Raw genomic sequence first — 27,165 nt, forward strand, 5'->3', positions numbered from 1 at the left:
TAGTACGTGGGGAAGATGGCGTTTCCACCTTTACTAACAAATCTTTTAAATCTATATAGTCCAGAAATGAAAAGTAACTTTTCCCTTGAAAAATGGCATATTTTATTAAATCTATGTAAGTAATCCATATCTAAATAGTAGGCTGTATACTAGAAATTACAATTTTGTCCAGTGAAAGTATTTTTATTAAGAAAGGCTATATAGAATAAAAACACAGTTTTGGGTGTTTCCCTGTCCAAACTGCAAAACCAAATGCTCTTCCTTTACAAAAGCTAACGGCATTTTCATTTAGGCACATCCAGGCAAATGTTACAAGTCAGGAACGACACTTCCTCCACGTGATAGGAACGCCAGCAAATGGGATGGCTAAAAATCCATTTTACAGAGTCTGTAGGTAAAGGTGGTGTAAGAATTTTATCTTCCAGTCTGTAATCTTTTCTAGGATGAAAATGGGGACTTCTTGTATACCAAGGTTTCAGACTCAAGGAGACAACAGATGTGAAAAATTTCTTCTCACAGAATGCAACCTTGATTCCTAAAGAGAGAGGAAAAATGCTGTGTTGTTTCCTCTAGTTTGAGCTGTGTCTGAATTATTACATTAATAATGCTCTAACAAAAAATAACTGTGCATTTTGATATTGCATCAGCAAGACAGATGTGGTTCAAGAAGGAAAGACAGACTTCTATTAAGTACACAGGTGAAGCTGACAGTGGCAAAAAGAACCTTCACTTGTGTATAAGAACATTAAATGAGTTCAGGTTTAATTTACCTAGAAGTTTTGTTCACTGATCATTTAGCCTTAGTGAAGTATTTTTATAATGTTATCATGCAAAACCACATAGCAGATTCTATATATGTATTCTCTATAAAAGCTCAAAACTCAGCTTAGCATTAGGTATTCCTAAGAACTGTTTTAATTTTAGATGTTATATAAATATATAATCTGACACCTGAATGCTTCAACGTAGCTCTCTGCAGCCAATCTTTGTACCTTTCTTTTGTTATTCAACTATTAACATTGTCCTCTCCCTTCAAGCTCTGTCAGTTTCCTAACACTATCAGCTAATACTGTACTTCTTACATTCCTATTAGGATATCCAATCAACCTGAACCTCAAGATTTCAGTTTATTACCATCTACTCAATCCAAACCATCTTGTGGACTTCCATCCCAAATTTCTAGGCTCACATGCTGTCTAGTGCCAGCCTTCATCTAGAACCCATTTTAATCTTCCTTATGTCAGCAGAATTTCAGTTCCAAATATTTTTCACTCTTTCTTTAGCTTTGACTCCTATAAAAATATGGATGGCACAAAATGTTTTCTCCTCTGTACTGCCATGTCCCAATGTGATGGTGAAGACTTAATTTCACACTGGTGGGACTTTTAAAAGTCATATCCGGGGACAAATTTTACAGACACTTAAGCAGACAAAAAGTCACATTCTAAGCACACACCAAACCCCTGCTATGTACTGTGGAGCTGTTAAAAGGCTATCACATAACAAACCAAAATAAATTACTTTAACATGTGTAAAACATATATTTTTCCCTAACTTCATCTTATTAAAATACTCCATTTTTGAAGAGAAGTAAACAACTCAAAGCAGCACCTTTTTCACAGAAGAACTATGGTTGAGCACTTGCCACAGAGTGTAACTCCATGAATACAAATCACCATGTATCACAAAATAAAAAGAGGGAGGGAAGAAACTACAGTGCTAATAATGGAAACTTAAACAGTTTCATGAACAAAAATCATGTACCGAAGAACTAAGAACTGTCCTTGTTGGTAAAGGAAAAGCAACCCACACATGCACTGAACTTGGAAAGTTGAGCAAAGAAAATAACTGTGGAGTGAATATACACACAACTATCCCAGGAATTAATTACACAAATTACGTTATGTCTGTTTTACATAAATATCAGAACATTTACAAATAGGCAAAAAGCAGTTAAGTAGTACCGCAGATTATGTTACATTCTCCCTTAGCAGGTTTTATTGTTTAGCTATTTGTAAATATCAAGTATTGCAATGGAACAACTGACCCTAAGCTTCACAACAGGCAGCTGCTAGCTGGTATGTTGATGATCTCAGCCACACTGGAAGGACTGGACAAGAAAATCAGAACAGGTACACTAAAGCTGCCCAAAGTGCTTAATAGTGAATGCTCCACACTGCCTGTAAAGAGAGACAGAGAGAGAGAAAGTAAGATCAGAAAAAGCAAAATAAACCACTAAACTAGAGTAAGAACAACCTATTAGAAAAATACAAGCTAATTGAAAGAACACAGCAGGAAATAATGTGAGACAAAGCATGCCATCTGCAACTTGCTATGTTAATATAAAATTAACGAATATGGTTTTGGTGGCGTTCAACCTATCCCTGTGAGGAGCAATAGATCATGCCACAGTTGGTGACAAACCTCTCATTAATTGTGCATGAGACAAACCTCTCATTAATTGTGCATGAGGACAACTTCTGTGTTATTCATGCTTCTGAGACTTAGGGAACTTAAAACAAAAGCTTTAGTCTACCTTAATTACACTACAATTTACTTAATTAATTAATTTACTAATGAAAAAAAGCTTAATGGACTGAAAACATGCTTTAAGGTTATATTTTGTTGTTGCTGTTCCAGATGGAATGCCCTAAGTGCACAGGTCCACATAATACAAAATTACTATACTTTTCCCAAAATGATTACACTAAGACTTCCACTTTAAAAGGTAACTTAGGTATAAATATGCATACATATATACAACTATATGCTTATATAAACATACAGATATTTACGTGCATTATATGCACACTTAAAATACATTCAAGCTTATTACTGCAAAGAAAAATGAAGTGCTCTAAGTTCAATTAAATTTACAGAACCATCAGTATCTGAGGCTGAGGCATTAGCATCCTGCACCAAGAAAACCAGAAGGTGTATGTGCACAGAAGTTTGCTTACACACCAAACGAATGCCCTAAATTCTGTTCTCACATTGGAAGATCTTTCTTTGGTTTTTGAGTTAGAGGCAATGCAATTACCTGCAACATCCAAGTGAACAATCTTCGATGTTTCTAAAAACATTTTCTTACAGCAAATATAAAATCTCATTGAAAAGCTATTGAAATGACTGTGGAGAGTAAAGAACAAAGTGGTGACAAAAACCAAACACACAAATCTGAAAACCAAATTGTTTTTCTGCTCTTGGCAGGTTCTTGATTCAAAAGCCAGCAAACAGCACATTCAGGAAAAAAAAAAACCAAACCAATAAAACAAACAAAAACCCCTATGTTCCTACTTTTGTACCCTTCTATGAATTTCTGCAAGATTTTCTGAAGGCTGAGCTTAAAATTAATTAATACCAAAGCTCAGTGCTCCATTCCAGTGCCCAGCACTTTCAGTTTCCAACAACGAGATCAGGGAAGACCAGCTGGCCATTAGCTAAAACTGTGAGGATAGACATAGAGGTGAAGTAGATCAATTTATGTCCCCTTACAGGACACTTCCAAGAGATAAAGTGTCAATATATATATTGACAATATATATATTGATAAATAAAAGAGATTTATAAAATAAATAATATTTATTTAATATTATAAAGAGAAAATAAAAAAGAGATAATAAAAGAGAAAGCCTCTTAAGGCCCTAAAACATCTCCCACAGGAAGACACCGTATCATTACGCACTTTCAATGTTGGCCAAAATGTTCCACTGGATAAAAATCATAGGGACAGCAAAGATACACCCCTACAAAGTTCACAACAGTTGGAAAAAATGACTGAGAAGAAATAAAAGCATGAAATAAATTTACTAAACCCATTCACCTACCCACCCCCACATGGCACAACTTTTTTTGTACCTACCCTTGGTTTTTGTAGACAAAACAACCAGCTCCCTGTGCCTCATGAGTTTCCCTCAAAGTAATTTGCCCTGGTCTAGAACCAGAAGAACTTCAGTCTTCCCTTACTGTTACCATAGACTACACAGATCTCTCTCCCAAAGACAATTCCCTATCTGCCCTCTAGATGCAATCAAGCACTAATCCCCTTATTACAAGAGGTAATACAAGATCTACAGAGAGAAAAGATGATCAAGGGGAGGCTACTAGTATACTATACTCAAACTGAATATTGGTATTAAACAACAAATTTGGATCCAATTATCATTTACTTTCAGAAATTGGGCAGTTTTATTCTAGCTTTAAGAGCATTACAAACTCTGTACCAAGAAAGTGACGTTGGGAAAATACTATGTAAATATTATTTGTCACAATAGAGAAAATGAAGAACAAATTGAAGCATCGTCAGAGCTGAAGCTTTGTTGACTGTTAAACAAATGCTCTACAAGACGAATGAACAGAGTTCTTATACATTCACAACAGCAATGGAAACACTGGCTCAGAAGTGCATGACTTTCTTCCTTGGTAAATATTTCATAGGTTTTGGTTGTTCACCTTTGTGGCTTCATTAAAATATGACTGCAGTGCACATTCTCTCAAGCTACATCTGAAAGTACTATGTTAGCAGTGCCAAAACTATCCAGACAGCTATCCAGACAGGGTCTGTTAGCCACTCTCACCATGTGACTTAAAGCTCCTAGCAGAACTAATATTAAAGCATATGTTTAATCCTAACAGAATTCCTATTGCACTGGAGACAATTACTTTCAATACAATGCCTGTATTTTAGAACGTGCTACCTCTTGCAAGGCCACTACTTGTTATTTTTCAAGCAAAGATACATTTGTTGGTATAGTTTACCAAGAATGCAGTCAGCAGGCAATATTTTTCTGCAGCTGTGAAGCAGGTGGTAACGATGCAACCACTCGCTTAATACACACCAGCCTGCTCTCAACATTTGCTCTTTTATTTCCAATCTCTGTTGAGTGTCCAGCCATCGAGACAGACAACACCAGCTGATACATGCATAGCATATTCAAAACTATGTGAAAAGTTAAAGTGAATGGAGAATTGTGTTCCAGAACTGTTAGTTACTAAATATAGCTAAAAACCAAACAAGAAATTAAGAACTGCCTGGAATGATTTGACATGATCCCATAATAAATAAAATCATCAGAATTCTACCAGTCATTAGAAGGTTCTGAAGATATTTGTGAAGCTGTTTGAAACCTGAATAGAACTTAGTTTCAGTTACAGTCTCTAATGGAAAAATTCTGAGAAAACAGGTGAGATTGAGCAACAAATACAATGAAGGAATGGACAGCATTAGTCGCTCCAAGCTTAATCAAGCTTCAGTCTGCACTGCTAACACAACTACTTGCTCCACCCTGACCCAAACTTCCAGTGTAAGTAGAAGAGCTTGTGCAATTGCCTGACAAAAATGGTCTGAGAAATTAACACAAGTTTAAGCTAATGCATTCTGTGTAGTGGGAATGAAGAATCATATTTAATAACATCAGTTCCCGGACCTGTTTTAACACACTGCCACACAAAAACTTGTACCAGCACAGGAAATGGGTGATATGGAAAAAAGATTGAGTTCCTGGGTTACACCAGCTTCAGCTGTGCACGAAATTACTGCTAAAGCTGTGAAAAGAGACATATGTAACACTGCTTCACAAGATAAATGAGTATGAGCTCATTTCCTATGCCACAGTAACTGTTCAAACACACTTTACCACGCACAGACATACCCTATGGTCAATTAACACGTCATCACTTACTGCTAAGTAAACAGCTTCACCATAAAGAAAAGCCTTGGTACCATGCTAATTACTGTGCAAGAGAAAGAGCTACCCCGTGCTACAGATGCATCTTGCAATTTACTTCACACTACTTTGCTCCTTAGGGCTAGGAGAAACAGTAAGTCAGGTACCAAGGAAAAAACCTCCTTCTGTGTTTGATACAGTAAGAATGATTTGTTTTTTACTCTGAGAGTACTGATATCAATTTTTTTCTTTGTTTTAGTGTCTTAATATGATGAGAAAATGGAATGTAAACTGAATATTATAGTCACTGTGTTATGCCCACTTCCATTAAGTGTCTAAGTGTATGAACTACTCAGCATTACTATTCCTGAGTTCATATCCAGCTTGTATTTTCTTTTTTCAGTTGGAGTAATTACATTTTATTTCCAAACAACTCTTAATGTTACAGCCCCCTCTACTGGCTATTTTAGTAGATACTGTTACACAGTGGTCTGGGAAAAGATTATTCTCAAGAGAAACCTAAAACAATAGAGATGCGAGCTTTGGAGTAGTCCCTATTCATTGTTATTTGTAGCTGGAGCAAGTAAATTCACTGAATAAACACTGCCATATCAAGTAAACCAACTAAGACACTTAATCCCCTCTTACGATGCGAGATCTAAGCTAGATTCAATTTCACAACTTTTGATATCATCCTTAGTGCTGCTCCGGAAGTTATGCCTCCTGTTTTATTACACTGGCCCACAACATCAGAGGTAGATGTTGTCTGGCAGTAGGGGCTGGACCTTCCCACCAGTATTCCATTACATTTTATTGCTCTGTGACACATGACAGCAAAGGGGCAGTCTGACAAAGTGGTGCCTGACAAGAAGAGTGTATGAAGCAGAAGTAAATTACTGAATTCCTCCTCTTGGAATAAAATGGCAACAACACTCATCAATACTTGCTGAACATGTAAGGAGACCAAATAATGGATGTGAGAGGTAGGCAGTGCATGTCAGTAGTGGCAACAGCTGCTGATGCAGAATTTTTACATGGGACACACACGCTCTCGTCCATCACTAGAAAAAAAAGGATCCCTAACTGTCATAGAACTGTAGGATGGATTGGGTTGGAAGGGACCATAAAGATTATCTAGTCCCAGCTAGTTTCCTGCCACAGGCACGGCTGTCAACCTCTAAATCAGGTACAATATCACACTGTCCAGTCTTATCCAACCTGGTCATGAACATCTCCAGGGAAAAGGCATTCATAACTTCCCTCAGCAGCCTGTTCCAGCATCTCATCCTTCTTTCAGTGGAAAATTTCACTCTCACATCAAATCTAAATTCCCCTTCTTTTAGCTTAAAGCCATTCTCTTATGTCCCTTTGCTACCTACTCCTTTCTGCACATAAGCTCTCTTCAAGCTCAGGAAAGTTGCCATGACATTTCCCCTGAGCCTTCTCTTAATGAAGCTCAACAAGCCCAGCTCCCCCAGCCTGTCTTCACAGGAGAGGTGCTTCAGCCCTCTGATCATCTTCATGGTCCTTGTCGGGTCCCACCACAAAAGCTCCGCATCCTTGTCATGTTTGAGGTGCCAGACCTGGATGCAGTATTCCAGATGGAGCCTCGTAAGCACAGAGCAGAGGGGGACAATCCCTTGCCCTGGTGGCCTCCTCTCATTTAATGCAAGCCAGGATGCAGCTGGTCCTCTGAGTCACAAGCACACACTGCTGGCTCATGTTATGTGTTTAATTTACCAGGACCCCCAATCCTTCCTGATGATGGTACCCTTAAAGGAGTTCTCCCAGAGTGTACTCATACTTGGGATTGCCCTGACCCAAGTGCAACACAATATACCTGGCCTTGCTTAACCTCATTAGGTTTACATGGACTGTTTTCAGGCTCGCTCAGGTCCCCCCGGATAGCATCTCTTCCTTCTGTTGAACTAAACCAATCCCTCAGCCTGGTGTTTTCTGCAGACTCGCTGAGGGTGCACTTGATTCCATCATCTAGTCAAGATGGAACCCTGGGGGAAACCACCCAACGTTGGCCTCCACCTGGACATAGAGCCATTGACCACAACACTCCTGCTGTGACCTTCCATCCAATTCTTATCCAAAAAATAGTCCACTCTTCTAACACATCTCTCTTCGATTTTAGAGATAAAGATGTTGAGTAGGACCATGTCAAAGGCCTTGCAGAAATCCAGGTATACCATACCAGTTACCATTTCTTTGCTCACTAGTGCAGTCACTCCATCGTAGGCGGCTTTGTTCAGCCACAATCTGCCCCTGGTGAAACAGTACTGGCTGTCTCAGATCACCTCTGTGCCTTAACACGTCTTCCAGGAGGATGTGTTCCACGATCTTTTCAGGCACAAAGGTGAGGCTCACTACTGTAGCTCCACATCTTCCTTTCTCCCTTTCTTAGAAGTGGGAGTAGCATTTCCCTTTTTCCAGTCACCAGGGACTTCACCTGACAGTCGTGACTTTTCACATATGATGGAGAGCTGCTAGGCAATCACACCAGCCAGCTCCTTCAGGACTCAGGGATGCATGTCATTTGGCCCCATAGACTAATACACATTCAGTCTCATGAGATGGTCTCAGACTTGCTTTTCTCTTGACAGTTGCTACCCCAGCCTCAACTTACTGGTTCAAGGATACAAGGTTCAGGAATGTGAGATAAATGATAAGTGTGGCTGCCAGTGAAGACTGAGACAAAGAACTCAGTGAGTACCTTTTCTACACGTGCTGTAGCAACATAGTGACTAAGTTGAAAAACAGTGCTTAGTAGCTGAAAATTTGCTCCATCAAATAATAACATTGTGGTCCTTGTATCTGTTGCAGTTTCCATGGAAATAATTAGCAGACATTCCTCTCAGAGCAACCCACGTAATTTAGGCAAAAGGTTCTCAAATCGACGCTCAAGCAAAACCTTGTATTAGGTGACATAGAAAAATCACTTTTTAGAATGCCCGTTCAGAACCAGAACTGCAGAGTAGACACGTGTAGGTGATCAATCTAAACAGTTTTGCATCCTGTTCTAAAACTCCACCTTGCCATAACAAGAGGTGCTTGCCTAACACTGTAAGAAATGACTTCAGTTTCTCAAGACAGGGACAAAGAATTCACAACAACAATTTTCTCTCAAAATATACCTTCATTTGCAGTTCTCTAATTCAAGTATCACAATAACTAGTCTTTTTCTCTTTTAATTTCCATAAGCTGTTTAAAAAAAAATAATAATAAAAAAAGAGTGATCTCTATGCCCAACCTCCAGCTCTATCTAAATCTGTAATAGATATCTAGATATCTAGATAGATATCTCTATCTATCTATAATCTCTATCTAAGAAAGTCTCATGTGAAGAAAAAAAATCACTTTCTCTGAAGCATTACCATTTTCCTTAATTATTAACCTATTAATAAAAGACTCTGATCCTTTCCCCTCTTCCTGACCCCCTTCCAAAGACTACCATGCTTACTTTAACTTGCTTAGTTTGACTCACAGGTGCAGGCATGGCTACAGCACTCTGGGCAAAAGGCTGGTGAGGGGTTGCTTGAACTCCATGATCAGAAAACGGCTGGAATAAAGAAGAAAGAAAAAAAAAAAAAACAAACAGAAGTGAGCAGAAAAGTATGTATTTTTTTATTCCTGGAAAACTTCCACACTAATTTAGACCCCTTAACACTTCTAACTGTGGTCTAACATAACCACACAAACCATGAACAACTGTTTAGAAACTGAAAACTCAATATTTAAACTTAAGTCTTCCTCGTTGTATCAAAGTTCAGTAAATACAATTTATTTAGATCACTGTCATGTCTTCATCTCTAAGTTACTTTACTTAGATAAGTGCCAGAAAGCACTTCTGCAGTACAAATCCAGTTCACTCAGCTCTAACTGGAACCAAGTTTAAGTGTGCAGATTAGCAAAGTGTAATAGTGTGGGAATTCTGTTTCAGACTATTTACACTTAAATAACACAAAGGCCTCTCTTCGAATTTTACGTTGTTTTCTGCATTTCCGCATAATGCTTCTTTTAAAACTAGCAAACGATACACCTGTGAACTAAGAGCACGATACAGCCAAATGTTTCTCAACTAATTTCATGTTTTTCTGCTTATTGTTCCTATACTCTAAATTTCTTTCTATAAGATCTATCTGATTATATCTGATTTATGAAATACAAGAGCTAAAACAACAACAGTGAGATTCCTGACTATACACTTAATACTGACATTCATGCATTTTATAAAGGCAAAAAACCCCAACAACCCAAGCCTTGTTTTATTCACAAAGAATTTTTGAAGGGAAATCATGTGTGCCACGATTTCTCACCAAAGATGTATGGAGTATCAGTTGTGGAACTTTTCTCTTGTAGTAATAAAATTCTCCTCAACTTTTAAAAAAATACTTGATTACTGCCCTAATTTACCATTTACTCTGATATCCCTGTTAAGGAGAACTGAATTAACAAAGCAGAAGAATAGCCATTATTTGTAACACATGTTCAATTCTTTAAAATAAGACTTTCTGTAGCCAATTACTGTCATTTTTCATACCCAATCATAAACAGCCTTATTGTATGTAAGTAACCTCTTGGAATTGGAACAGCTATTGATACAGAAGCAAGAAAAGCATAGCAAGGAAGAGCAGAAGAAACTGAGGTCACTCAACTACTCTTAATCCACCCCAGCCTCCAGAATATTCAGGAACTAGCCTGAATAGTACTTACATGGAAAAAGTATGTAACAAAATTGACATTGTTTGAGTAGTTTAATTCAGCATTGTGATGGACTCCTGTTTTGTTTTTTATTTTCAAATAAAATGGCTTGACTATCCCTTATACTGCTGTTTGTCAGATACCCTGTAACCTTCTAAGGTACTCCAGAATTAAGGCATCCTCCTAGAAAATGGAAGAGATACTCTGACCATAAGACAACTCAAACCAATTAGCAGAGCAGCAGCACAGGTTTGGGGGACACTAGACAAACAATTGACCCAAGTGCTCTGAACTACCTGTGCTGAAACTGAAGTGTGTTTTTCAACTGCAGATAAATGCTATGACTAAGAATAAAATTGTTCATAGAAATACCTCAGGAACTGCAGCTTCCACTAGAAGGAAAGGAGAAGGTACGCAACCACCTTCCTGGGCAATCCCTACCGGCTGATAAATAACTTCAGATGGGTGCAGATAAAACAACGAAGGCGAAGAGGTTGGAGACTGAAATAAAACACAATGCTTCCATACATCATTTAATTCTTGCACTATATCTAGCAAATCTGGCTTTACTGTCATCTTCGCTACATATAAACAAGTTAAAGTTAGAAGTTAAAACTTTTAATGAAAGTGTCAAATTCAGCTCTGCTAATTTAAGGAAACCAGCTGATGGGGAGTACTTAGTGAAGCTGGATAGCAGGAAAAAAGAAAAATGTCCTTTAAGCTCTTCTTAAAAAGTTTACCATATTTCATTTAGATTTTCCAAAACACTGCTGGAAAAATCCTAAGCTCTATAGAACAGACACTGTCAAAATCACATAGTACAGTTCACTGAACCATAAAATGGCCTAGGCTGGAAGGGACCTCAAGGATCATTGAGCTCCAACATCCCTGCCGCAGGCAGGGCCACCAGCCTCCATATGTAAAACTAGACCAGTTGTAATTCTCTTGCAGAGAGTTAAATAAAAAATACATTTTCTCTTAAAATACAAACCATAATAATTTGAATGCTTAAGTTTACCCATGTCTATGCACTGAAAGCACTAAACTCCCAACACATCTTTGGTTTAGTCAGCTAGCTATCTGAACAGACCTTGCATTTTCTCTCTTTACACTAAGAGAGAAGATCCCTAGACAAGTCAGTCAGTCCGTTATCTTGGAAGAGCTAAGCCTGCAGTCTAAGTGCAGGACTGCCTGATCCCATTGCTCAAGAGAAGTACCCTACCCTTTGTTGGCAGCAGGTGCTACCAAAAAGGGATCCAAAATTTAGAACTATGTAACTCATAATTGATGCAAATCAAACCTAACAATTTGGCACTTAAATTTCCAAGCAGCCAACTGATACTCACAGTGGAGTAATAAGAACATGAAGAACATAATAAGAATGTGACTGGCCAGTACTGAAGTTATAAAGACACATTTTAATAGTTCAACAGTCCTGGTTATTCTTTTAGCTTTAAATTCTAAATTCCCTCAGCGACAAAGTTTCCATATTAAGAGCCTCTGCTACACAGATCAGAAAATTGTGAAGTATATCCCCCTTTCTCCTGCTTCAAGGGCCTGGGTCTAATTTTGCCATACTTGCATGCTTACCAGCTTCTACTACTACTAAACTAGTAAAATGTCAGTTATTACCAGGTAATGAGCTAGTTAATATTCATTTCTCCTATCAGGCACAATGTAGTAGTTTAGACACACTTCTGAAAGTCTCTTTGATAAAGTAATAAAAACCCCTTGCCAAAGGAAGAAGGGAAAATGCCTTCCTTAAAAGAAGTTTACATTTTACATTTCAATAAATGCCACATTTTGTCTTCTATCCTACTAGTGTTGCAGATTAATTGATAAAATATAGCTATTTATTTCAGCAGTGCTACAATTAGTAATTTTTGCATTTGATTTGCAAACAAACTTAAGAGCACTTGATAAGCACACCCTGCTTTTAAACTAACTGGAAACTAAGGGTAAAATACTAGAACTACAAATGGTGTTTACCTGTGAAACAGACCACTGCCACTGACCTGGAAGACACTGCGTTGGTGCCTAAATTCAAGGACACAAGAAAGATATTACTTACATAATTAAAAACATATGTGAAGACATACACCTTTCTCATGTATTAGAACCAAAAATATCCCAAATCTTCATTATCATGTTCATTAAAAGGAACAAATATGATTTACATAAACCCTCAATTCAAGAATTTTGTCTACTACCACTCAGCTGGGCATCTCATAATAATGAATAATGAAGCATCTAAGAAATGTGATTACTTAAAAAAAGACACCCAATACAGCCAACTTTCCAGCATACAAGACAAACTGCCTAAGCTCAGCAGTGGGCTACCAAGCTGGTTAAGGGACTGTAAAATAGACATATCAGGTTAACAACTGAAATGGCTTTGCTAAACCTTATAAAGGAGTCATGATGTAATTACTACTGGCTACAACTACATATTGGGAGGGTATAAATATGAGTAAGTCAGACTCAAAGGTATTCAGAGCACAAGAGCTGACAAACACGTATTAGAACTCTAAAAATTATCCTATACAAGAATAAAAATATGCAATAAAAAAAGCCCCTGGATGATCTCCACCTAACCATTACTGCTTTGAGCAGGAATTTGGCTTAGAACAATTAAAAGATCATTAAGAATGATACTAAGCCAGTTTTCTAGCAACCAAGAAGATTCCAATTTATTCAATTTCCATGTAATTAAATAGGAAGGTAGAAACTGTACTCTATGGGCAGGGGGAGAAAAAAGTCTTCAATGAAATTGAAATCTGTTTCACCGAATTGTTTCTTATTTTTCAAGAATAAACAGAACAGACTGTGCTGCAAACAAAATTGCACAGCTGACTGAAAAGAATACTGCTGCTCTGAAACTCATTTACAAACATACCTGATAATGGCAAGTAGGAGGCTGATAAATTGGTTGCGTTACCACCACAGGTGAGCTGGAAACAGTGCGTGACTTGAAAAGACAAAACAGTTACAAGTCAATGCAGCAATTTCATCCTTTGTCGCTTCTGTTAAGACCCAATCTTCAATACTACCTGCAGGATTGTATCTCCTACCCTTTAAAAAATGGACTGACCATATTTTAACATTCATTTAGATTCTTCAAGATCATTACTTGCAAGGGGGCTTACACTACAGATGAAGCGAAAACCTGTCTTGTTATCACAGTAACAAGTGCTTTCTGGAATCGGTTAGGCTCAGCCATTATGTCCTCACTATACGTACATTCCTGTAACAATTTTAGCCAATACAAATTATCAGTGATCTATTCCTATCCTCTCATAGCCCCATCCCATCTTCCATTTTCCAAGTCCTTTCCTTACACCAGCCCCAGCACTCATCTGGTCGGGTGGTGATTCAGTTTAAATAACTAAACTAGCTGGAAACTTGCTTTTGTTTTTTGTAGGGTCAGAAAAACATCAGTGAAAGAAAGGGGTCAATCTCCCCATACCCATTAAAGCCAATTAATGAATCTACTGCATTCTTCCTCCTAAAATAAGCAGCAGCATAATCTCGGACAGACAGAAGGAAAAAAAAAAGGAGTATGGATGGAACAGTGCATAAAATTACTTAAGTTTTAGCATTAAGTTCTCCTTTTATATTCAAAATATTGGCCACTGCAGCCAAGAACACCTCACTCATGGGGCAATAATAAATGAAGCCAAGCATGGATCCCAAGCACCAACAAATCCCCAGTAACAAAACTTCTGGAGCAATGACCACACTGATTCTGAATGAATGCTGTCCCGCTCAGTCACATCAAAGCAAAGCCCTCCCACACAAGAACAATAAACTATAAGAACAATAACCTTAAGTAACGTATTTTTAATCTGAATACAAGGAAACCATTTAAATACCAAAGATACGCTGTAGCTGGAGAAACTGGAAGTAAGAGACTTGGAAACTCTGCGTTCATCACCTCAGTAAAACATACATACAAAAACATCAATTACTTACTGGCCATGGCTGCTGAACAGAAGCAACTTCAGGAGTATGAAAATAAGCCACTCCATTATGGTAAATATAAGGATATCCACTTGAAGTCGTTAAGTACATTGTACCACCTTCTGGTATCACATTAGAACCTGAAATTATTTTTTTAAGATGATTTACTTAACAGTATTTGTTGACCAATGCAAAAGCCATAAAGAAGAAGGAAAGATCATTTCTGATCTTCAGAAACTCAAAACATTCAAAGGAAAGAACATGGGAAAGAGCGTGTCTTGTGCCACCTCAGCTCTCAAACAAAGAATCACAGGCTGGTGCTGGGGTAGATGGGAAGGGGTACAGAAGATAACATGCATATTGATTACTGAACACAGACAACTCCAATTACCAGCAAATAATTTTTTTTATAATCTTCAAATGTCCAAAGGTAACTTCACATTGTGGGAGATTTTCATTGGTAACCTCCACATACTCATATTTAGCTGAAACAGGATCCAAGCACTAAAAACAACAGAAGGATTTCATTATAAAATGCAACCTGATTTCTCAAAGCACAAAAATTGTGTGATGGCACATTTCCTGACAAAAGAAAGAACAGATATCCAGATTTCAGCAACAAGGACACTTCTCAGCAATGTTACCACACTGCACAGGCTACAGTGTTCTAATCCCAAAGCACAGTTCTAGCTGTCCAGCTCCCTAACAGGAACTGACAATAAGCTTTGTTCAATTAAGGAGACTTCCATTCCCAAGCAGAGGTTGCTTATCTTCCTCAATCACTGCTTTTGGGATCACCTGGAGTCTGTTCCTGTCTGCATTTTGTGGGTAGGTAGAAAGAACATCGTGTACAAGACAGGTTTTGGTATGAATTACACACGATGCCAAGGAAAAAAAAAAAACAAAAAAAAAAAAAGTAAAGGAAAAATTATTCCATAACCAAAATGGAAATGCTGAAATCACATTTAACATGCAAAATAAATAAATCAGGAAAAACACAAGATGGAGGGCATCATCCCTTGCGTCTTCCTTGCAAAGGTAACTGCATCTGGAAACACCCTTTTATGGACAGGTACAACGCCGAGGGACTGCCAGAATGATAAGTGGAGACCAAAAAGGACCCAGCTATGATTCAAACTGCCTTTGTAGATGCTAGGAGTTTGGCTGACCCCTTGAAAAACCCGAGGATGCTTGTTTACAACAAAGCTGAAATATTATCCATTGAAATGTCACATGCTAAGTGATTCTTAAGAGAGTTAAACAGATGTGAGAAGAATCAGAGACTACATGAATTCCATTAAGCAACCTAGAAAAGCATTATCTCAAATCTTGTTATCTCAAATGAAGAAATGAAGAGAATTCACTCATCAACTGTTCTATCCACTTTGCCAAGTACAGAGCTCTTAGTGGGAAAAAAAAAAAAAATCTTACTAAATGAAAGAAAAGTTTAGCTATCAAACCCAAATTCACTGCAACAGAAAAATGCAAGAACTTGCAGGAGACAGAGCTAACCTGAAGCTTAGGAGATCCAGTCACAACTTCACTGCAGGTACTTGAACTTCTTGAGATACGTAAGCATTTTCAAGGACAAGTTGTGACTATTTTAAATCAGACACCTGTATTTGAGACCATCCTGCAGTATACACAAAAACAAAACTCACCTACTTACAACAAGCGATGGATGTAACTGCTCTTGACTGAACCAAGAGAACCTCAGTGCCTTGATTAGAACATGATCTAATCTTACACCAGATTTGCATGGCCTTAACTGTAAGAATACTGATCATCCCAATGTGGTCAAAGCTCTTCACAGAAAAGGTCCTGTGATAACAGCAGAGATGGAAATTGCTCTGCTGAACAGTAGGGGAAGACAGCAACTCAGTTGGGCTGGAAAAGACTGATTAGACCCCAGAATGTGTATCTAGATGCCAACTGGATCTTCTAACACAGTCTGATCATAGGCACACTGGGCAAAACCATCAGGAGAATTGAGTGATACGAGTCCAGCAATGCACTTGACAATGCTCACATCAAAGACAAAAAGAGAAACAAAGCACTGCAAACTAATAGACCAAACAACAACAACAACAAAAAAAAAAAAAGAAAAAACCAGCAAAACCAACCAACCAAAAAAACAAACAAAAAGTCACAATTGAACACAAAACCCCTTGATGATGGCTGAGCAAGGATCACACAACTATTTTCTAAGCAAAGAAACAACATAGCAGGAATGAAGAATTTCCACTCTCCTGGGCAAATCCTACTCTGCACACTTTAGAGGGAGAATGTACCTATGCATACAGGAGTAGAAATTTCCTTTCAAGTGGAAGTATGTCTGCAGCAACAGCAGTAGTGTGCATATGAGAATATGTACATACGAATGACCTCAATAGAGGACAACAAAAAATAAGAAAACTTCAGAATTAAAACTAAAGTTCCACAGAATTGCCCTCAAACAGAAAAGGTTCAAATGCTTGTGTTCCCCCCCTCCCTGCCAAAAGGTACCATAAGACAAACACTGAAGTACAAAGTTATGCTTCATTTGCTTCTGCATTTCTCAAGTAACATATTTTACTTCTCTGATTTTATTGACATTACTAAGGAATAACAAAATAGCATGTCTGGCTATATAAAAAGCTGGCAGCTCTTATCTTCAAAGTTAGTGGTTTACACCTTTTGCAATTTATTATGGAAACAAAACAGTGCCTAGCAGAAGGCAATGGTACGTTATCTAGAAGGAAGCCCATAACATGGAAAGACCACCCATGGAACTTTTAACAGCATACTTGCCCAAAGTAACAAATAGGCACCCGACAAAGGCATCTGACCAACAATTCTCTCTTGTATGTTTTCAGCTTAAATAGTTCTCTGCCCAAGAAGGAACCCTCAGCAACCCTGCCTTTATTTTAAAGCAAAGAAACACCAAGAATTCAACAAAGACTGGAAACACCCACTCGTTATGGTTTCTACTGAACAAAGCAAGGCGTAGTGGTCCTGATGGATTTTGCTACTAACTAGTAATAACCCAGAACCAGGGAACCTGCTCAACAATTTGTGAGGGCGGCATTTAGATTTGAGGTTCTGCATCGTAACTAAGAGAAGACATTCCCCTTGTCCCTAGATAAATAATCATTCCAAGAGGGTAAACATGTATATTAAGGGGGAGAAAGAAGTTCTGAAGATCAATCCTGGGCATACCAAATCTGGACTTCTCCACTGGTACGTATTTACTCTGTGTTCTGTCTATAGCATGAACGCAACGCATGATCAGGCATATTGTGGTTAAAAACAAGATGTGCAATTACATCTGTAACAGACAAGTGTGAGTGAATATACATACGAGGAATCCGTGTTTGCTGTTTTCTTATTGCTGGTCCAATATTCAACTTCTTATCCTTGTAATTAAGTTTTTTAGCCTAGAATTTTTAAAAATAGTATATTCAGTATTTGTAATTGTTTTTAACATAGATCGAGGCATTTAAAACAAAGAACAACAAACAGAGCCACTACTTCTTATTTAGAATGCATCTTAGTAAAACAAGAAACACACTAGTTCCTTTTTTAACCTGATCTTAGACTTTACATACTTAAAAGCAATCATTACTTATTTCAAGTACTCCTTATTCATCACAGAGCCAGTAACAGATACCTATAATTGTCAGATTTCTGTTTGTTCAACTCTTCTCAGTCACATTTCCACTATTTGAACAAAAAGTAAAACATATTTAGAAATGGACAATTTCAAGTGTAAAGATTAAACTTACTCTTTTCACAACTACAACATCATTTTACTAAAGATGAGAACAAGTCAATAAAAAGAACCAGAGCACAAGGACTGAAGGTGATAAAAAGCTTAAATTTTATGTGAGACATGGTACTGCCTTAAACTTTACTTTCCTTATATCCAAGCTAACAAGATATAAACTAAATAATAAGAATCTGAAAATAGATATTCTAGTAGGATTAAATCATAGCAGAATAGCTAAAAAATAGAGTGCTAAGTACCAACAAGTTATACAGTCTTCTGATTCCTACTCAGTTCTAAATGCTACCCTACTATACCAAGACATTTCCAGTGTCAGGTGTAATTTTTCCAGTAAGGAAATAAAAAATTATTTATTAAAGAAGAATATAGAAATAGTTTGAAATCACATTGAAAAGATGGACAACAGTTACAAATAAAAACCAAAGCATTCTCTTTATTTGAACCCTTCTTAGTGAAACATGTGAGCACTTCATAATAACTTATATATCTGAACATAAGTAGAAGCCAAACTTCTCTTTTAGATTTGGGTCTTCATAAACAAATACTAACTACTGCAAATATACCAACTAAACCAATTTAAAACTAACCAACTCCCCAAAAAACTGTTGTCAGTTTCAGTCCAACTGCATTCCACCACAGACAAGAGGAGATGACTCTTCCCAACACATTTATTTCATTTCTGTGATCCATAAGAATTCAGGCTGCTTTTTCAAATATGACTTTCTCAGTTAAAGGAAATTTCTCATCTGTGTGGATTTCCTCAAAGCATTCTATATGGCACTGCACGAAAAATTACACATGATGCTACAAAAAAAGCACATTAATAGGAGAAGCTGTGATTACTTTAAAGTAAAATAAAAAAAGATGGGAAGAGGTAGCATTAGATGTAGTAGTACAGGACTGAGAAGAGGCCCCTACAGAAATTCCACACAGTCTGTTCTTCAGATGCAATTCAATACTTTTGAGGAATGAAAAATACTAAGAAAAAAATCTGAAGATATTATTGATGACCAAGAAGTAGGATGTTTATAAATGAGAAGAAATTCAATAGCATAAAATACAAAATAATTTACATTACAATAAACCATTAAAACTGGGAAACCATCCACTCAAATAGCCTAAAAAAGGCTTAGATCGTAACTGATCTAAGGATGAACGAGGCTAAGAAATTCTTACAACCTAACTGCAGAATGTCTGAGATGAAACATTTGCTGCAGACAAAGAGGTTTTGGTCTCACACAGTCAGATACCACTAAGACTTGACATGGAACAGCCTTTCAGTTACAACACAGGCAAACATTCTGGACCAAGTTCACAAGGGTAACCTCGGTATTCTATTTCATAGAAATAAAACAAAATCCATGAGGAGAAGGAAAAAAACAAACAAAAACCCCAGCGTTTCTGTCTGCTTACTCCTCTGCTTACACTAGTGATATTTGTTTGGAAATACCCAAGAAAATACCCAAGATTTCTTTTTAAATGTCCCAGTTTGTATTTTGAATTTTAACACGTAAACATTCAACAGAGACTCAGTATTCTGGTATTTTAAACTTGCTTTATATTCGGCAGAAGACATTTTGCAACCCTTGGATACTGTCTTCTGTTTTCTTTTTCCCCCCACCCGTGTCTTCTAATATTTCTGCATATATGAACAGATCCACACCAACTGATTTATCCAATATATGTCAACCAGAATATGGAGCACCTATCTGCAAGTAAGAGCTGAAAGGCTAATAACCACCTAACAGCTAATCCTGTCTCAAGGAAGGCTCTAGAGGGAACATCAAGATGGTAACTTAGATAAGTGGAAAAGCAACCACTGCGTAACATTAAATGAACTTCACTGTTTAAGACTTCTCAGGAATAGATTTGTTAGAGGTGTTACAACAGCTCTGATGAGCAAACGTGTCAGAATAAAATAAAGCAGTTATCTTTTCCAATTCCCCACAAGATCTTAACAATGGATTTTCTGGTAAAGCAAATGAAAGCAACTGTGAAGGATAAAGAGTAATCAGCATGCATCAGAAGAACAGACTGTATGGAGCACATGTAGAGTAAGAAAGTAAATACTATATATCAAAGTGAAGTATTCTAATATCAAGTGACAGCTCACTTCCCTAGATTCAGAATACTTATATATACATCTTGTGTTCATAGAATGGCCCAGGTTGGAGGGGACCTTAAAGATCATTTAGTTCCAATCCCCTGCTATGGGCTGGGTTGCCAGCCACTAGATCAGGCTGCCCAGGGCCCCAACCAACCTGGCCTTGACTGCCTCCAGAGATGGGGCATCCACAGCTCCTCTGGGCGACCTGCTCCAGCACCTCACCACCCTCTTAGTAAAAGAACTCCTAATATCTAACCTAAATGTGTCTTCTTCTAGTTAAAGCCACTCCTCCTTGTCCTATCACTTTCAGACTGTGTAAAAAGTCAGTCCCCCTCCCGCTTAAGCTCCCTTAAAGTACTGGAAGGTCACACTGAGGTCTCCCCAGAGCCATCCCTCCTCCAACCTACGTAAGCCCAGCTCCCTCAGCTTGTCCTCATACGGAGGTATCTTGAATCTCTGTCTCTCTAAATATTTTCTCAGCTACATTGTATGAAGACAGAATGACCAATCTTAACAGATCTACCAAACCATGCAGGCCTGCAGAACAGGGTCAGAAAACCAGAGATACCTTATGGCCGCTGTGAAATAAATTATTTAAAAGGGAATCGTAACAGGGAATATTACTCACCTCTTGTAGTATCTTCTGTGCATCTTCCTGAGTTTCAAAAGTAATGAAACCATACCTAAATAAAAAGAGAGCTAAGTCTCTGAAGATCATTATCACAATCACATATTGCACGTTCATACTTTACATACAGTAATGATATCAGAAGGGAAATTATTGGGGAAAAAAAATCAGTTGTAGAAATAGAGACTGTAGTAACAACTGTAATTTTCATTTGTTAATAATCCTTGTAGTAGTCTACTTTCTAATCTAGTTCAATCTAATTTAGATACATGGTCATACATTATTGTTTCCATGCAATAAATGAGTAGTTCACCTGCACAGCTAAGCAAAACCTGCAGGACTACTGGTGTTGCATGGTGAATGTATGTAGATATTTCTTATTGATAAAAGAAAGAAATTCTGTTCTGGATCTCTCCATTGTTAGGAGTGCCCAAGATGAGATGCACTCCTAACTTTTTTTAAATTATTATTATACAGCCTTTTCAGCATAGCTCCCATTATGCCAGTGAAAACTGTGAACACTCCACATCTCCCTAAGCACTACGCAGTACATTTAATTGAGTTCTCAGACAAAGCAGCAAAACACAGCTATGGTTTACCTGGGAATTATTCTTGCCACTCTTGACACGACTAACAATAAACAACAGTTTTGTGGCAGACTCAAGGATAAAGTACTCTCACATTTCATGACATAATACATCTCCTTCACTGTATATCTCTCAACTGTTGCAACAAATCAAACAGGCTTTTGATAAAGAACTCCTACTACACCACAACACATCAATATTCCCACATAAATCTGTCACTGAACCAAGTACTGTCTGTGCAAACCAAGTGCCTCATCACAATTAAAGTATGTAACACAATATGTACATGGAAGATCACTGTTTTGTCTTATTTTACAGAAAGAACTGCAACTTTCTGAATTGTAACAGTTTTTCTTAATCTTGTAATAGTTTTGAATGCATCATTTCTTAGGTTCACGGCTCACTCTCAAGGCCAGACTTCAGAAAAATACTAAGAAAGCCTGAAAGCTTCCATCATTCCAGACAGCCTACCAAAATTTGCAATACAAAATAGGTTTTCTGAGCATCTCCATGTTCACGTGAGTACAGAGATACTGCTAAACCTACGGGCTCTTGCTAGATTGCCTTCTCTAATCAAATTTGGAAACATTTCCAAAACCAAGGGCACAAGAACAAGAAGGTAATTCCTTCATTTGGGATCTTACCTATACACAGACATCACATTCTACATGCAATTTGGACAATAATTAATCAGACATAGTCAATCTTAATTAGACAAAGAATCTTAAAATGAGTCTCTTAAACCACTTGTCAGCCACAAGCAATAAAGCTTGTGCTTGGATTTGAGTAGAAATCCCAAATATCACTGAAACATTCTTATCCAACACGTTTACTTTCTATATGGAGGTGTGGCAATTTAAGTGTCACATTCACTCTCAGAATTGAGTAAAAAGATCTGATATATATACCACGTATACCTTTGGCTCAATCTGCCATTTGCACTTCTATGTAAGCTAGGGACTGAACTAAGATCAGGAGATTTGGACACCAAATCTCATCTCTACTGACCTTCCTGCTAACAAGAAAACTCAGCAAAGAACTTTACAGGTTCCCACAGATATTCCTTTTCGCCCCAGCCTTCTTTCTACCCTTATGCTGCAGCACAGTTCCCCACTTTACTGACTCCCCTGTCCATGCATCACCCCTTCGGTTTAAACAGTAACTTTACCTTCCAGTTTTAATCTTCCTCCAGATTTTTCTCTCCTCTCATTACTGACATCTTGTCCCAGCCTCCCTTTACCGCAACCATGATTCTTTCTCAGATTTGCCTGTGTTCCCATTTTGAAAATCTCCATGAACTACCCTCTGATCTCGCCCTGCACTCCAGCACAATCCTCCTCATCTCACCTATTCCTCAGGATTCTTTCCCACGCTGACTCACAACAATAAAAAATTATGTATTCTTAATATATAATCCCCAAAAGGGCATTTTAATTCATGTTTTAATTCACATGACAACAATTAAGCACGTTGCAAAGGCATTTACTTAGGTAAATGTTAGAGAACACAAGAAGATTTTTGCATATGTGGAATATCTAAGGCCAATAACACAGTATTAATAATATTCTGAGCAAAGAAAAAATTAATAAAATTCACTACAGTCTGGCAATTTTCTGTTACATTTTCAGTTTCCACAACATGCTTAATCTACTATACCAACCCTTTTGATATTCCAGCTCTGTCATTTACTATCTTCACCTCTCTGACACAGCCATACTGAGCAAAAAACTTCCTCAGGTCATGTTCATTGGTCTAGTAAATTAAATCAAGAGGGGAAAAAAAAGAAAGAAGAAAAGCTGATTTGTATAGTTACTGTCAATGAGTACACTCCATAAGACTTCTAATGGATACACTTTGGATAAAGGTTACCACAAACTATAACCCCATGCTAAAAAACAAATTAATGAGCATAGACGTGTGCCTCAAAGCAAGAGAACAGCATTACTGTTTAATTGTTGCCTTTCCATATTCAGTGGTAACCTGGAAAACCACTAAAACATTCAAATGTTTTTACACAGTAACAGTCCCCTTACAAGTATATGCATTGAAGCCAGATAACACTCTGATTTTTTTTTCAAACTTATCAGAGCACTGTTGACAAATCACTGCAGTGTTCTCAGACTTCAGAGCAGAAAAATATGTAGGCCTTCAAATGTATACATGCATCTCTGCACTTGTGTACATGTATACTTACATATACATACACATGAAGGCATGCATATCATACACACACAGGCACATCATGGGAAAACCCTGCCATAAATTAAGTAAGAAAAGGTGCTTCTAATGGAGACTGCTCTAAATCCACTTGAAGGAAACTTTTCTCTCTAATCAGAGTGCACATATAGAGGACAAGTTCCTAACAAATGCACACTCAAGGAATGTGAGCCCTTTCTCCCTTCTCTGAATTAGCTTTCTTTAATCCTCTGAACATAAATCAAATACGATGTCCTCAATGCCGTATTTCAGAATTTCTTGTCCTGCACTGATCTGTACATTCAGGCTATTTCTGCACTTGTCCACATTCTTTCATTATTTTATGTACACAGGAAGTACTGTTTTACCTTTAAGTGAAAGCCTTCTGCTGATTTAAAAAGTATATATATACAATTTAGCAGAAAATCCCTTTTGCACATTAAGAACTTACCTGAGTTTGAAAAGCAAAAAAAATTTTAAAAGAAAAACTAAAACTCTAATTTGAGTAACATTCATAAATAGAAAGAATACGAAGCTAACACTTTATGAATAACTCTGCCCTCAATACATATTTTACGAAAAGAATGCAATTCACTTGTTGCAATCTTCAAGTCCGGGGAGCACTCATGGTACAAGACTTAGCTCCTCATGTCTCCAAGTGTTCTGGCATTACAACACTATAAAATACAGCCACGCTGTAGAAGTGTGGGGAGCAGTAACAGACAGGAGTGCTCTCAACAGGCAGGAAATAGACTTCACTGGGTGTAGCAACTGAACAGGTCTGTATGATAGGAATGGCATTACAAAAAAGATGTGATGACAGAAGGACCAACACGATAGGAAGGTGTTCTAAATGAAAGAAAGAAGTTTGCTCACCCATATCAGAAGATTCTAGGTTCACAGGAGAAAGTTTCACTAAGGAGGGATCTCCAGAAAGAGAACCTTCCCCCGTGGCAGTCAGAGAGGTGCTTCACCCCTTCCAGTCACACAGCTGAACTGCCTGCACCTATGCTTCCAGGGCTGACCAGGTCCCTTCCCCAGATGCTCAATCAGTGGCTGAAGTGTGACTCAGCTGTTCCCATACAACTGGGTAATTATGTCTTCCCCTTGGAAATCCCCTGCACCAAATCCTGAGCAACTACACACTACTGAAAGGTTAAAGTATTACTAAGTGTCACCACAAACCATCCTCCTGAACAGATCACCGTGCTTTACACCTGAAGAGAAATGTGAAGTTCTGTTTATGTAGGAAAACAATTCCAGCCAAACAAATGATAGCATATGCCTATGGAACTGTTTTATACAAGCTGAAGCATTCTCACATTCTTACACAATGAACAGCAAATAATGGGCAATAAAGATTGATGGTAAGATTTGTCTTTTCCTTAAAACTTACAATTCCTGGGAGAGCATTCGCTTTCTGGGAGAATGTTGCTTGTAAGCTCTGCACCTTATCAGCAGCTATGATGCTTCACAAGAAAAAGAATATGATACACAATAGAATAGCTGAGGATAAAAATACATTAAGCAACACTTGAAGAGTTCTTAAGACTGCCATCAGTGCAGAAAGTTATAATGGACTCCTAACGGATGGCAAGGATGTATACACACAGGACAGTAGGCTTCAAAAGCCAAAGATATAGAAATAGAGTGTTAAAAGATGGTAAAATAAAAAGCCTAAGGTTCACAGTGCAGTTTGCAAATATCTGGACGAACATGGTATCTGTAATTTTACCAGAAACACCCCTAGGACTTGTTTTCCTGCTCCTGACAGGACAAGGCACTTGTGAGACTCCCAAGAAAGCCTAATGTTAAGCCTACACAATGTCAAATAGTAATGGCATCCACCACTAAAAAACAGACCTCTTCAGACTGAATCAAAAAGGTACCCAACCATAACTTCTCTTATTGAATTCTTGGAAGTGCAAAAGCTAAGAACTAAAATCTGTACTGCAAATTGCCCAGAACAGACCTTTTATATTCCTTTTTGCTTTTAAGAAAAAATTACTGCGGTAGGTGAAGAACACACATACTGCAGCTCCATCTTTGTGGGAATGGAAAGAAAAGCACTGAAGGAGCTGAAGCTACCCATGGCTGCTATGTTTGCAACATATATCACCGAGCTTACAATTAAACGTTACACTTAATTAAAATGTTACTAAATGTTACACTTAATTAAAAATCCATACATTCTTACTAAGAAATCTGCTTATTAAAAAAGCTACCTCCTTCGAACGATAAAAAAAAGGCAAAAACCAGCATGTCAAAAGTTCCTAGCTTCTTGCTAAGTGAAGAAGTTTATGCAACTTTGTAGCCCAGTGATGTAAATCAAGGCTTAAACATTATTTTCTGCTGTTCATTCGAAGACTGCAATGAAAGGCACCACCTGAGCAAACGTATCATTAGTCTTACTCTTCTACTGAGCTTTATAGCCTATAAAATACCAGTTAGTAGTAAAATGAGGAAAGAAAATACCTTAAAATCAATTCCTCCTACAAAGATGCGATTTGGAGTAACTGTTCCAAATCTTGGTGCACCGGTTGGGTTATTCAATGGCACTGGTGACATAGCGTTGGGAGACGAAGATAAAGATTCTGTTTGTGTCTCATTTGCAGTCTGTTGATTAGAAAAACAAAACAAAACAAAACCAAAAACCAAACTTTTCAAAGATTGCCTGTATCTCACACAGTACAGGCTGTAAAGAGAAATAGCTCTGAACAGAAAACATATACAAACTTCTGGTGGGTAAATGCTGAAAAATGAGCATGTGTATTTTTATTATAAACGAGCTCAATTTTAAGCAATTCTGTAACACCTTGAACAAGCTACAGTCTGATGTTTCACCTACATTCCAACATCTTTTTGAATTAAACATTCTAGGCCTAGTTTCCAAACGTTTTTTCCCCTTTGGGTTTGCACAGCACTCTCTGTACCAGTGTCTGCAGTGTGTGACTACGGCTCTTTTAGCAGAATCAGCAAACGCTCGTGTTGGTGTTGAACGAACCTATGGCCAGTAACATCAGACCTCCAATGAACCCCACCTTCCAACAAACATCCCCTCTATCCTGCAACATCGAGAGGCAGACATCTGTCCCTCCGGCTATTCGTGGCTGCACACGTCTCCAAAGCAGACACCCTCAGCTGCGTTTGAAGACCCACGGGGGCCGTATTTTAGCGCAAAACTCGGCACCGTACCACAGGGGAAGCGGGCAGATGGCACAGAGCCCCAGCCCCTCCACTGAGGAGAAGGGCCGAGGGGCTGAACCCACTGATAGCGGCTGTCCCCCGCGCGGTAACGGAGCCGCACGCAAGCCGGGTTTCCCGGCACCGTCGGCCTCGGCCTGCCGCGCAGCGCCGCACACAAAATGGCGGCCCACCATAACCGCCAGCGAGGGCCGCTGCGGCGGGGAGGCGCCTCTCAGCTCAGGGCCGCCCCATCTCGCGGCCGACGAAGGGGCTCTCAGCTCCCGGCCCCGCCGCCCGCCCTCTCCCCAGAGCGGCCTCGGAGCTCTCTGGCCTCGTCTCACCGCGCCGTCGGGCTCCAT

The 27,165-nt window shown here is 38.3% G+C and overlaps 1 protein-coding gene across 1 annotated transcript; it reads right to left on the reverse strand.

The window, feature by feature from the left end:
• Window positions 1–66: 66 nt before the first annotated feature.
• On the reverse strand, window positions 67–27,165 carry BOLL (boule homolog, RNA binding protein). The gene is made up of 12 exons (XM_042822411.1): window positions 27,148–27,165; window positions 26,096–26,236; window positions 23,085–23,176; window positions 20,838–20,892; window positions 17,677–17,752; window positions 14,349–14,476; window positions 13,273–13,344; window positions 12,366–12,413; window positions 10,749–10,877; window positions 9,160–9,234; window positions 2,048–2,180; window positions 67–535 (listed from the first exon to the last, which is right to left on the reverse strand). The coding sequence occupies exons 1-11, from the start codon at window positions 27,163–27,165 to the stop codon at window positions 2,157–2,159; spliced, it is 858 nt and encodes a 285-aa protein (XP_042678345.1). The 3' UTR covers window positions 67–535; window positions 2,048–2,156.

The sequence above is a fragment of the Centrocercus urophasianus genome, unplaced genomic scaffold (assembly GCF_019232065.1).
Source record: "Centrocercus urophasianus isolate 14NV4802_14NV808 unplaced genomic scaffold, USGS_Curo_1.0 seq_20, whole genome shotgun sequence".
NCBI classification, from domain to species: Eukaryota; Metazoa; Chordata; class Aves; order Galliformes; family Phasianidae; genus Centrocercus; species Centrocercus urophasianus.

Coding starts and splice junctions, on each gene's coding strand:
- BOLL (XM_042822411.1), bottom strand. Junction 14,477..17,676: donor ACAGCAAACACGGATTCCTC/GTATGTATATTC, acceptor AAATAATTTCAG/GTTCTAATGTGATACCAGAA. Junction 12,414..13,272: donor CTCCTACTTGCCATTATCAG/GTATGTTTGTAA, acceptor CCTTGAATTTAG/GCACCAACGCAGTGTCTTCC.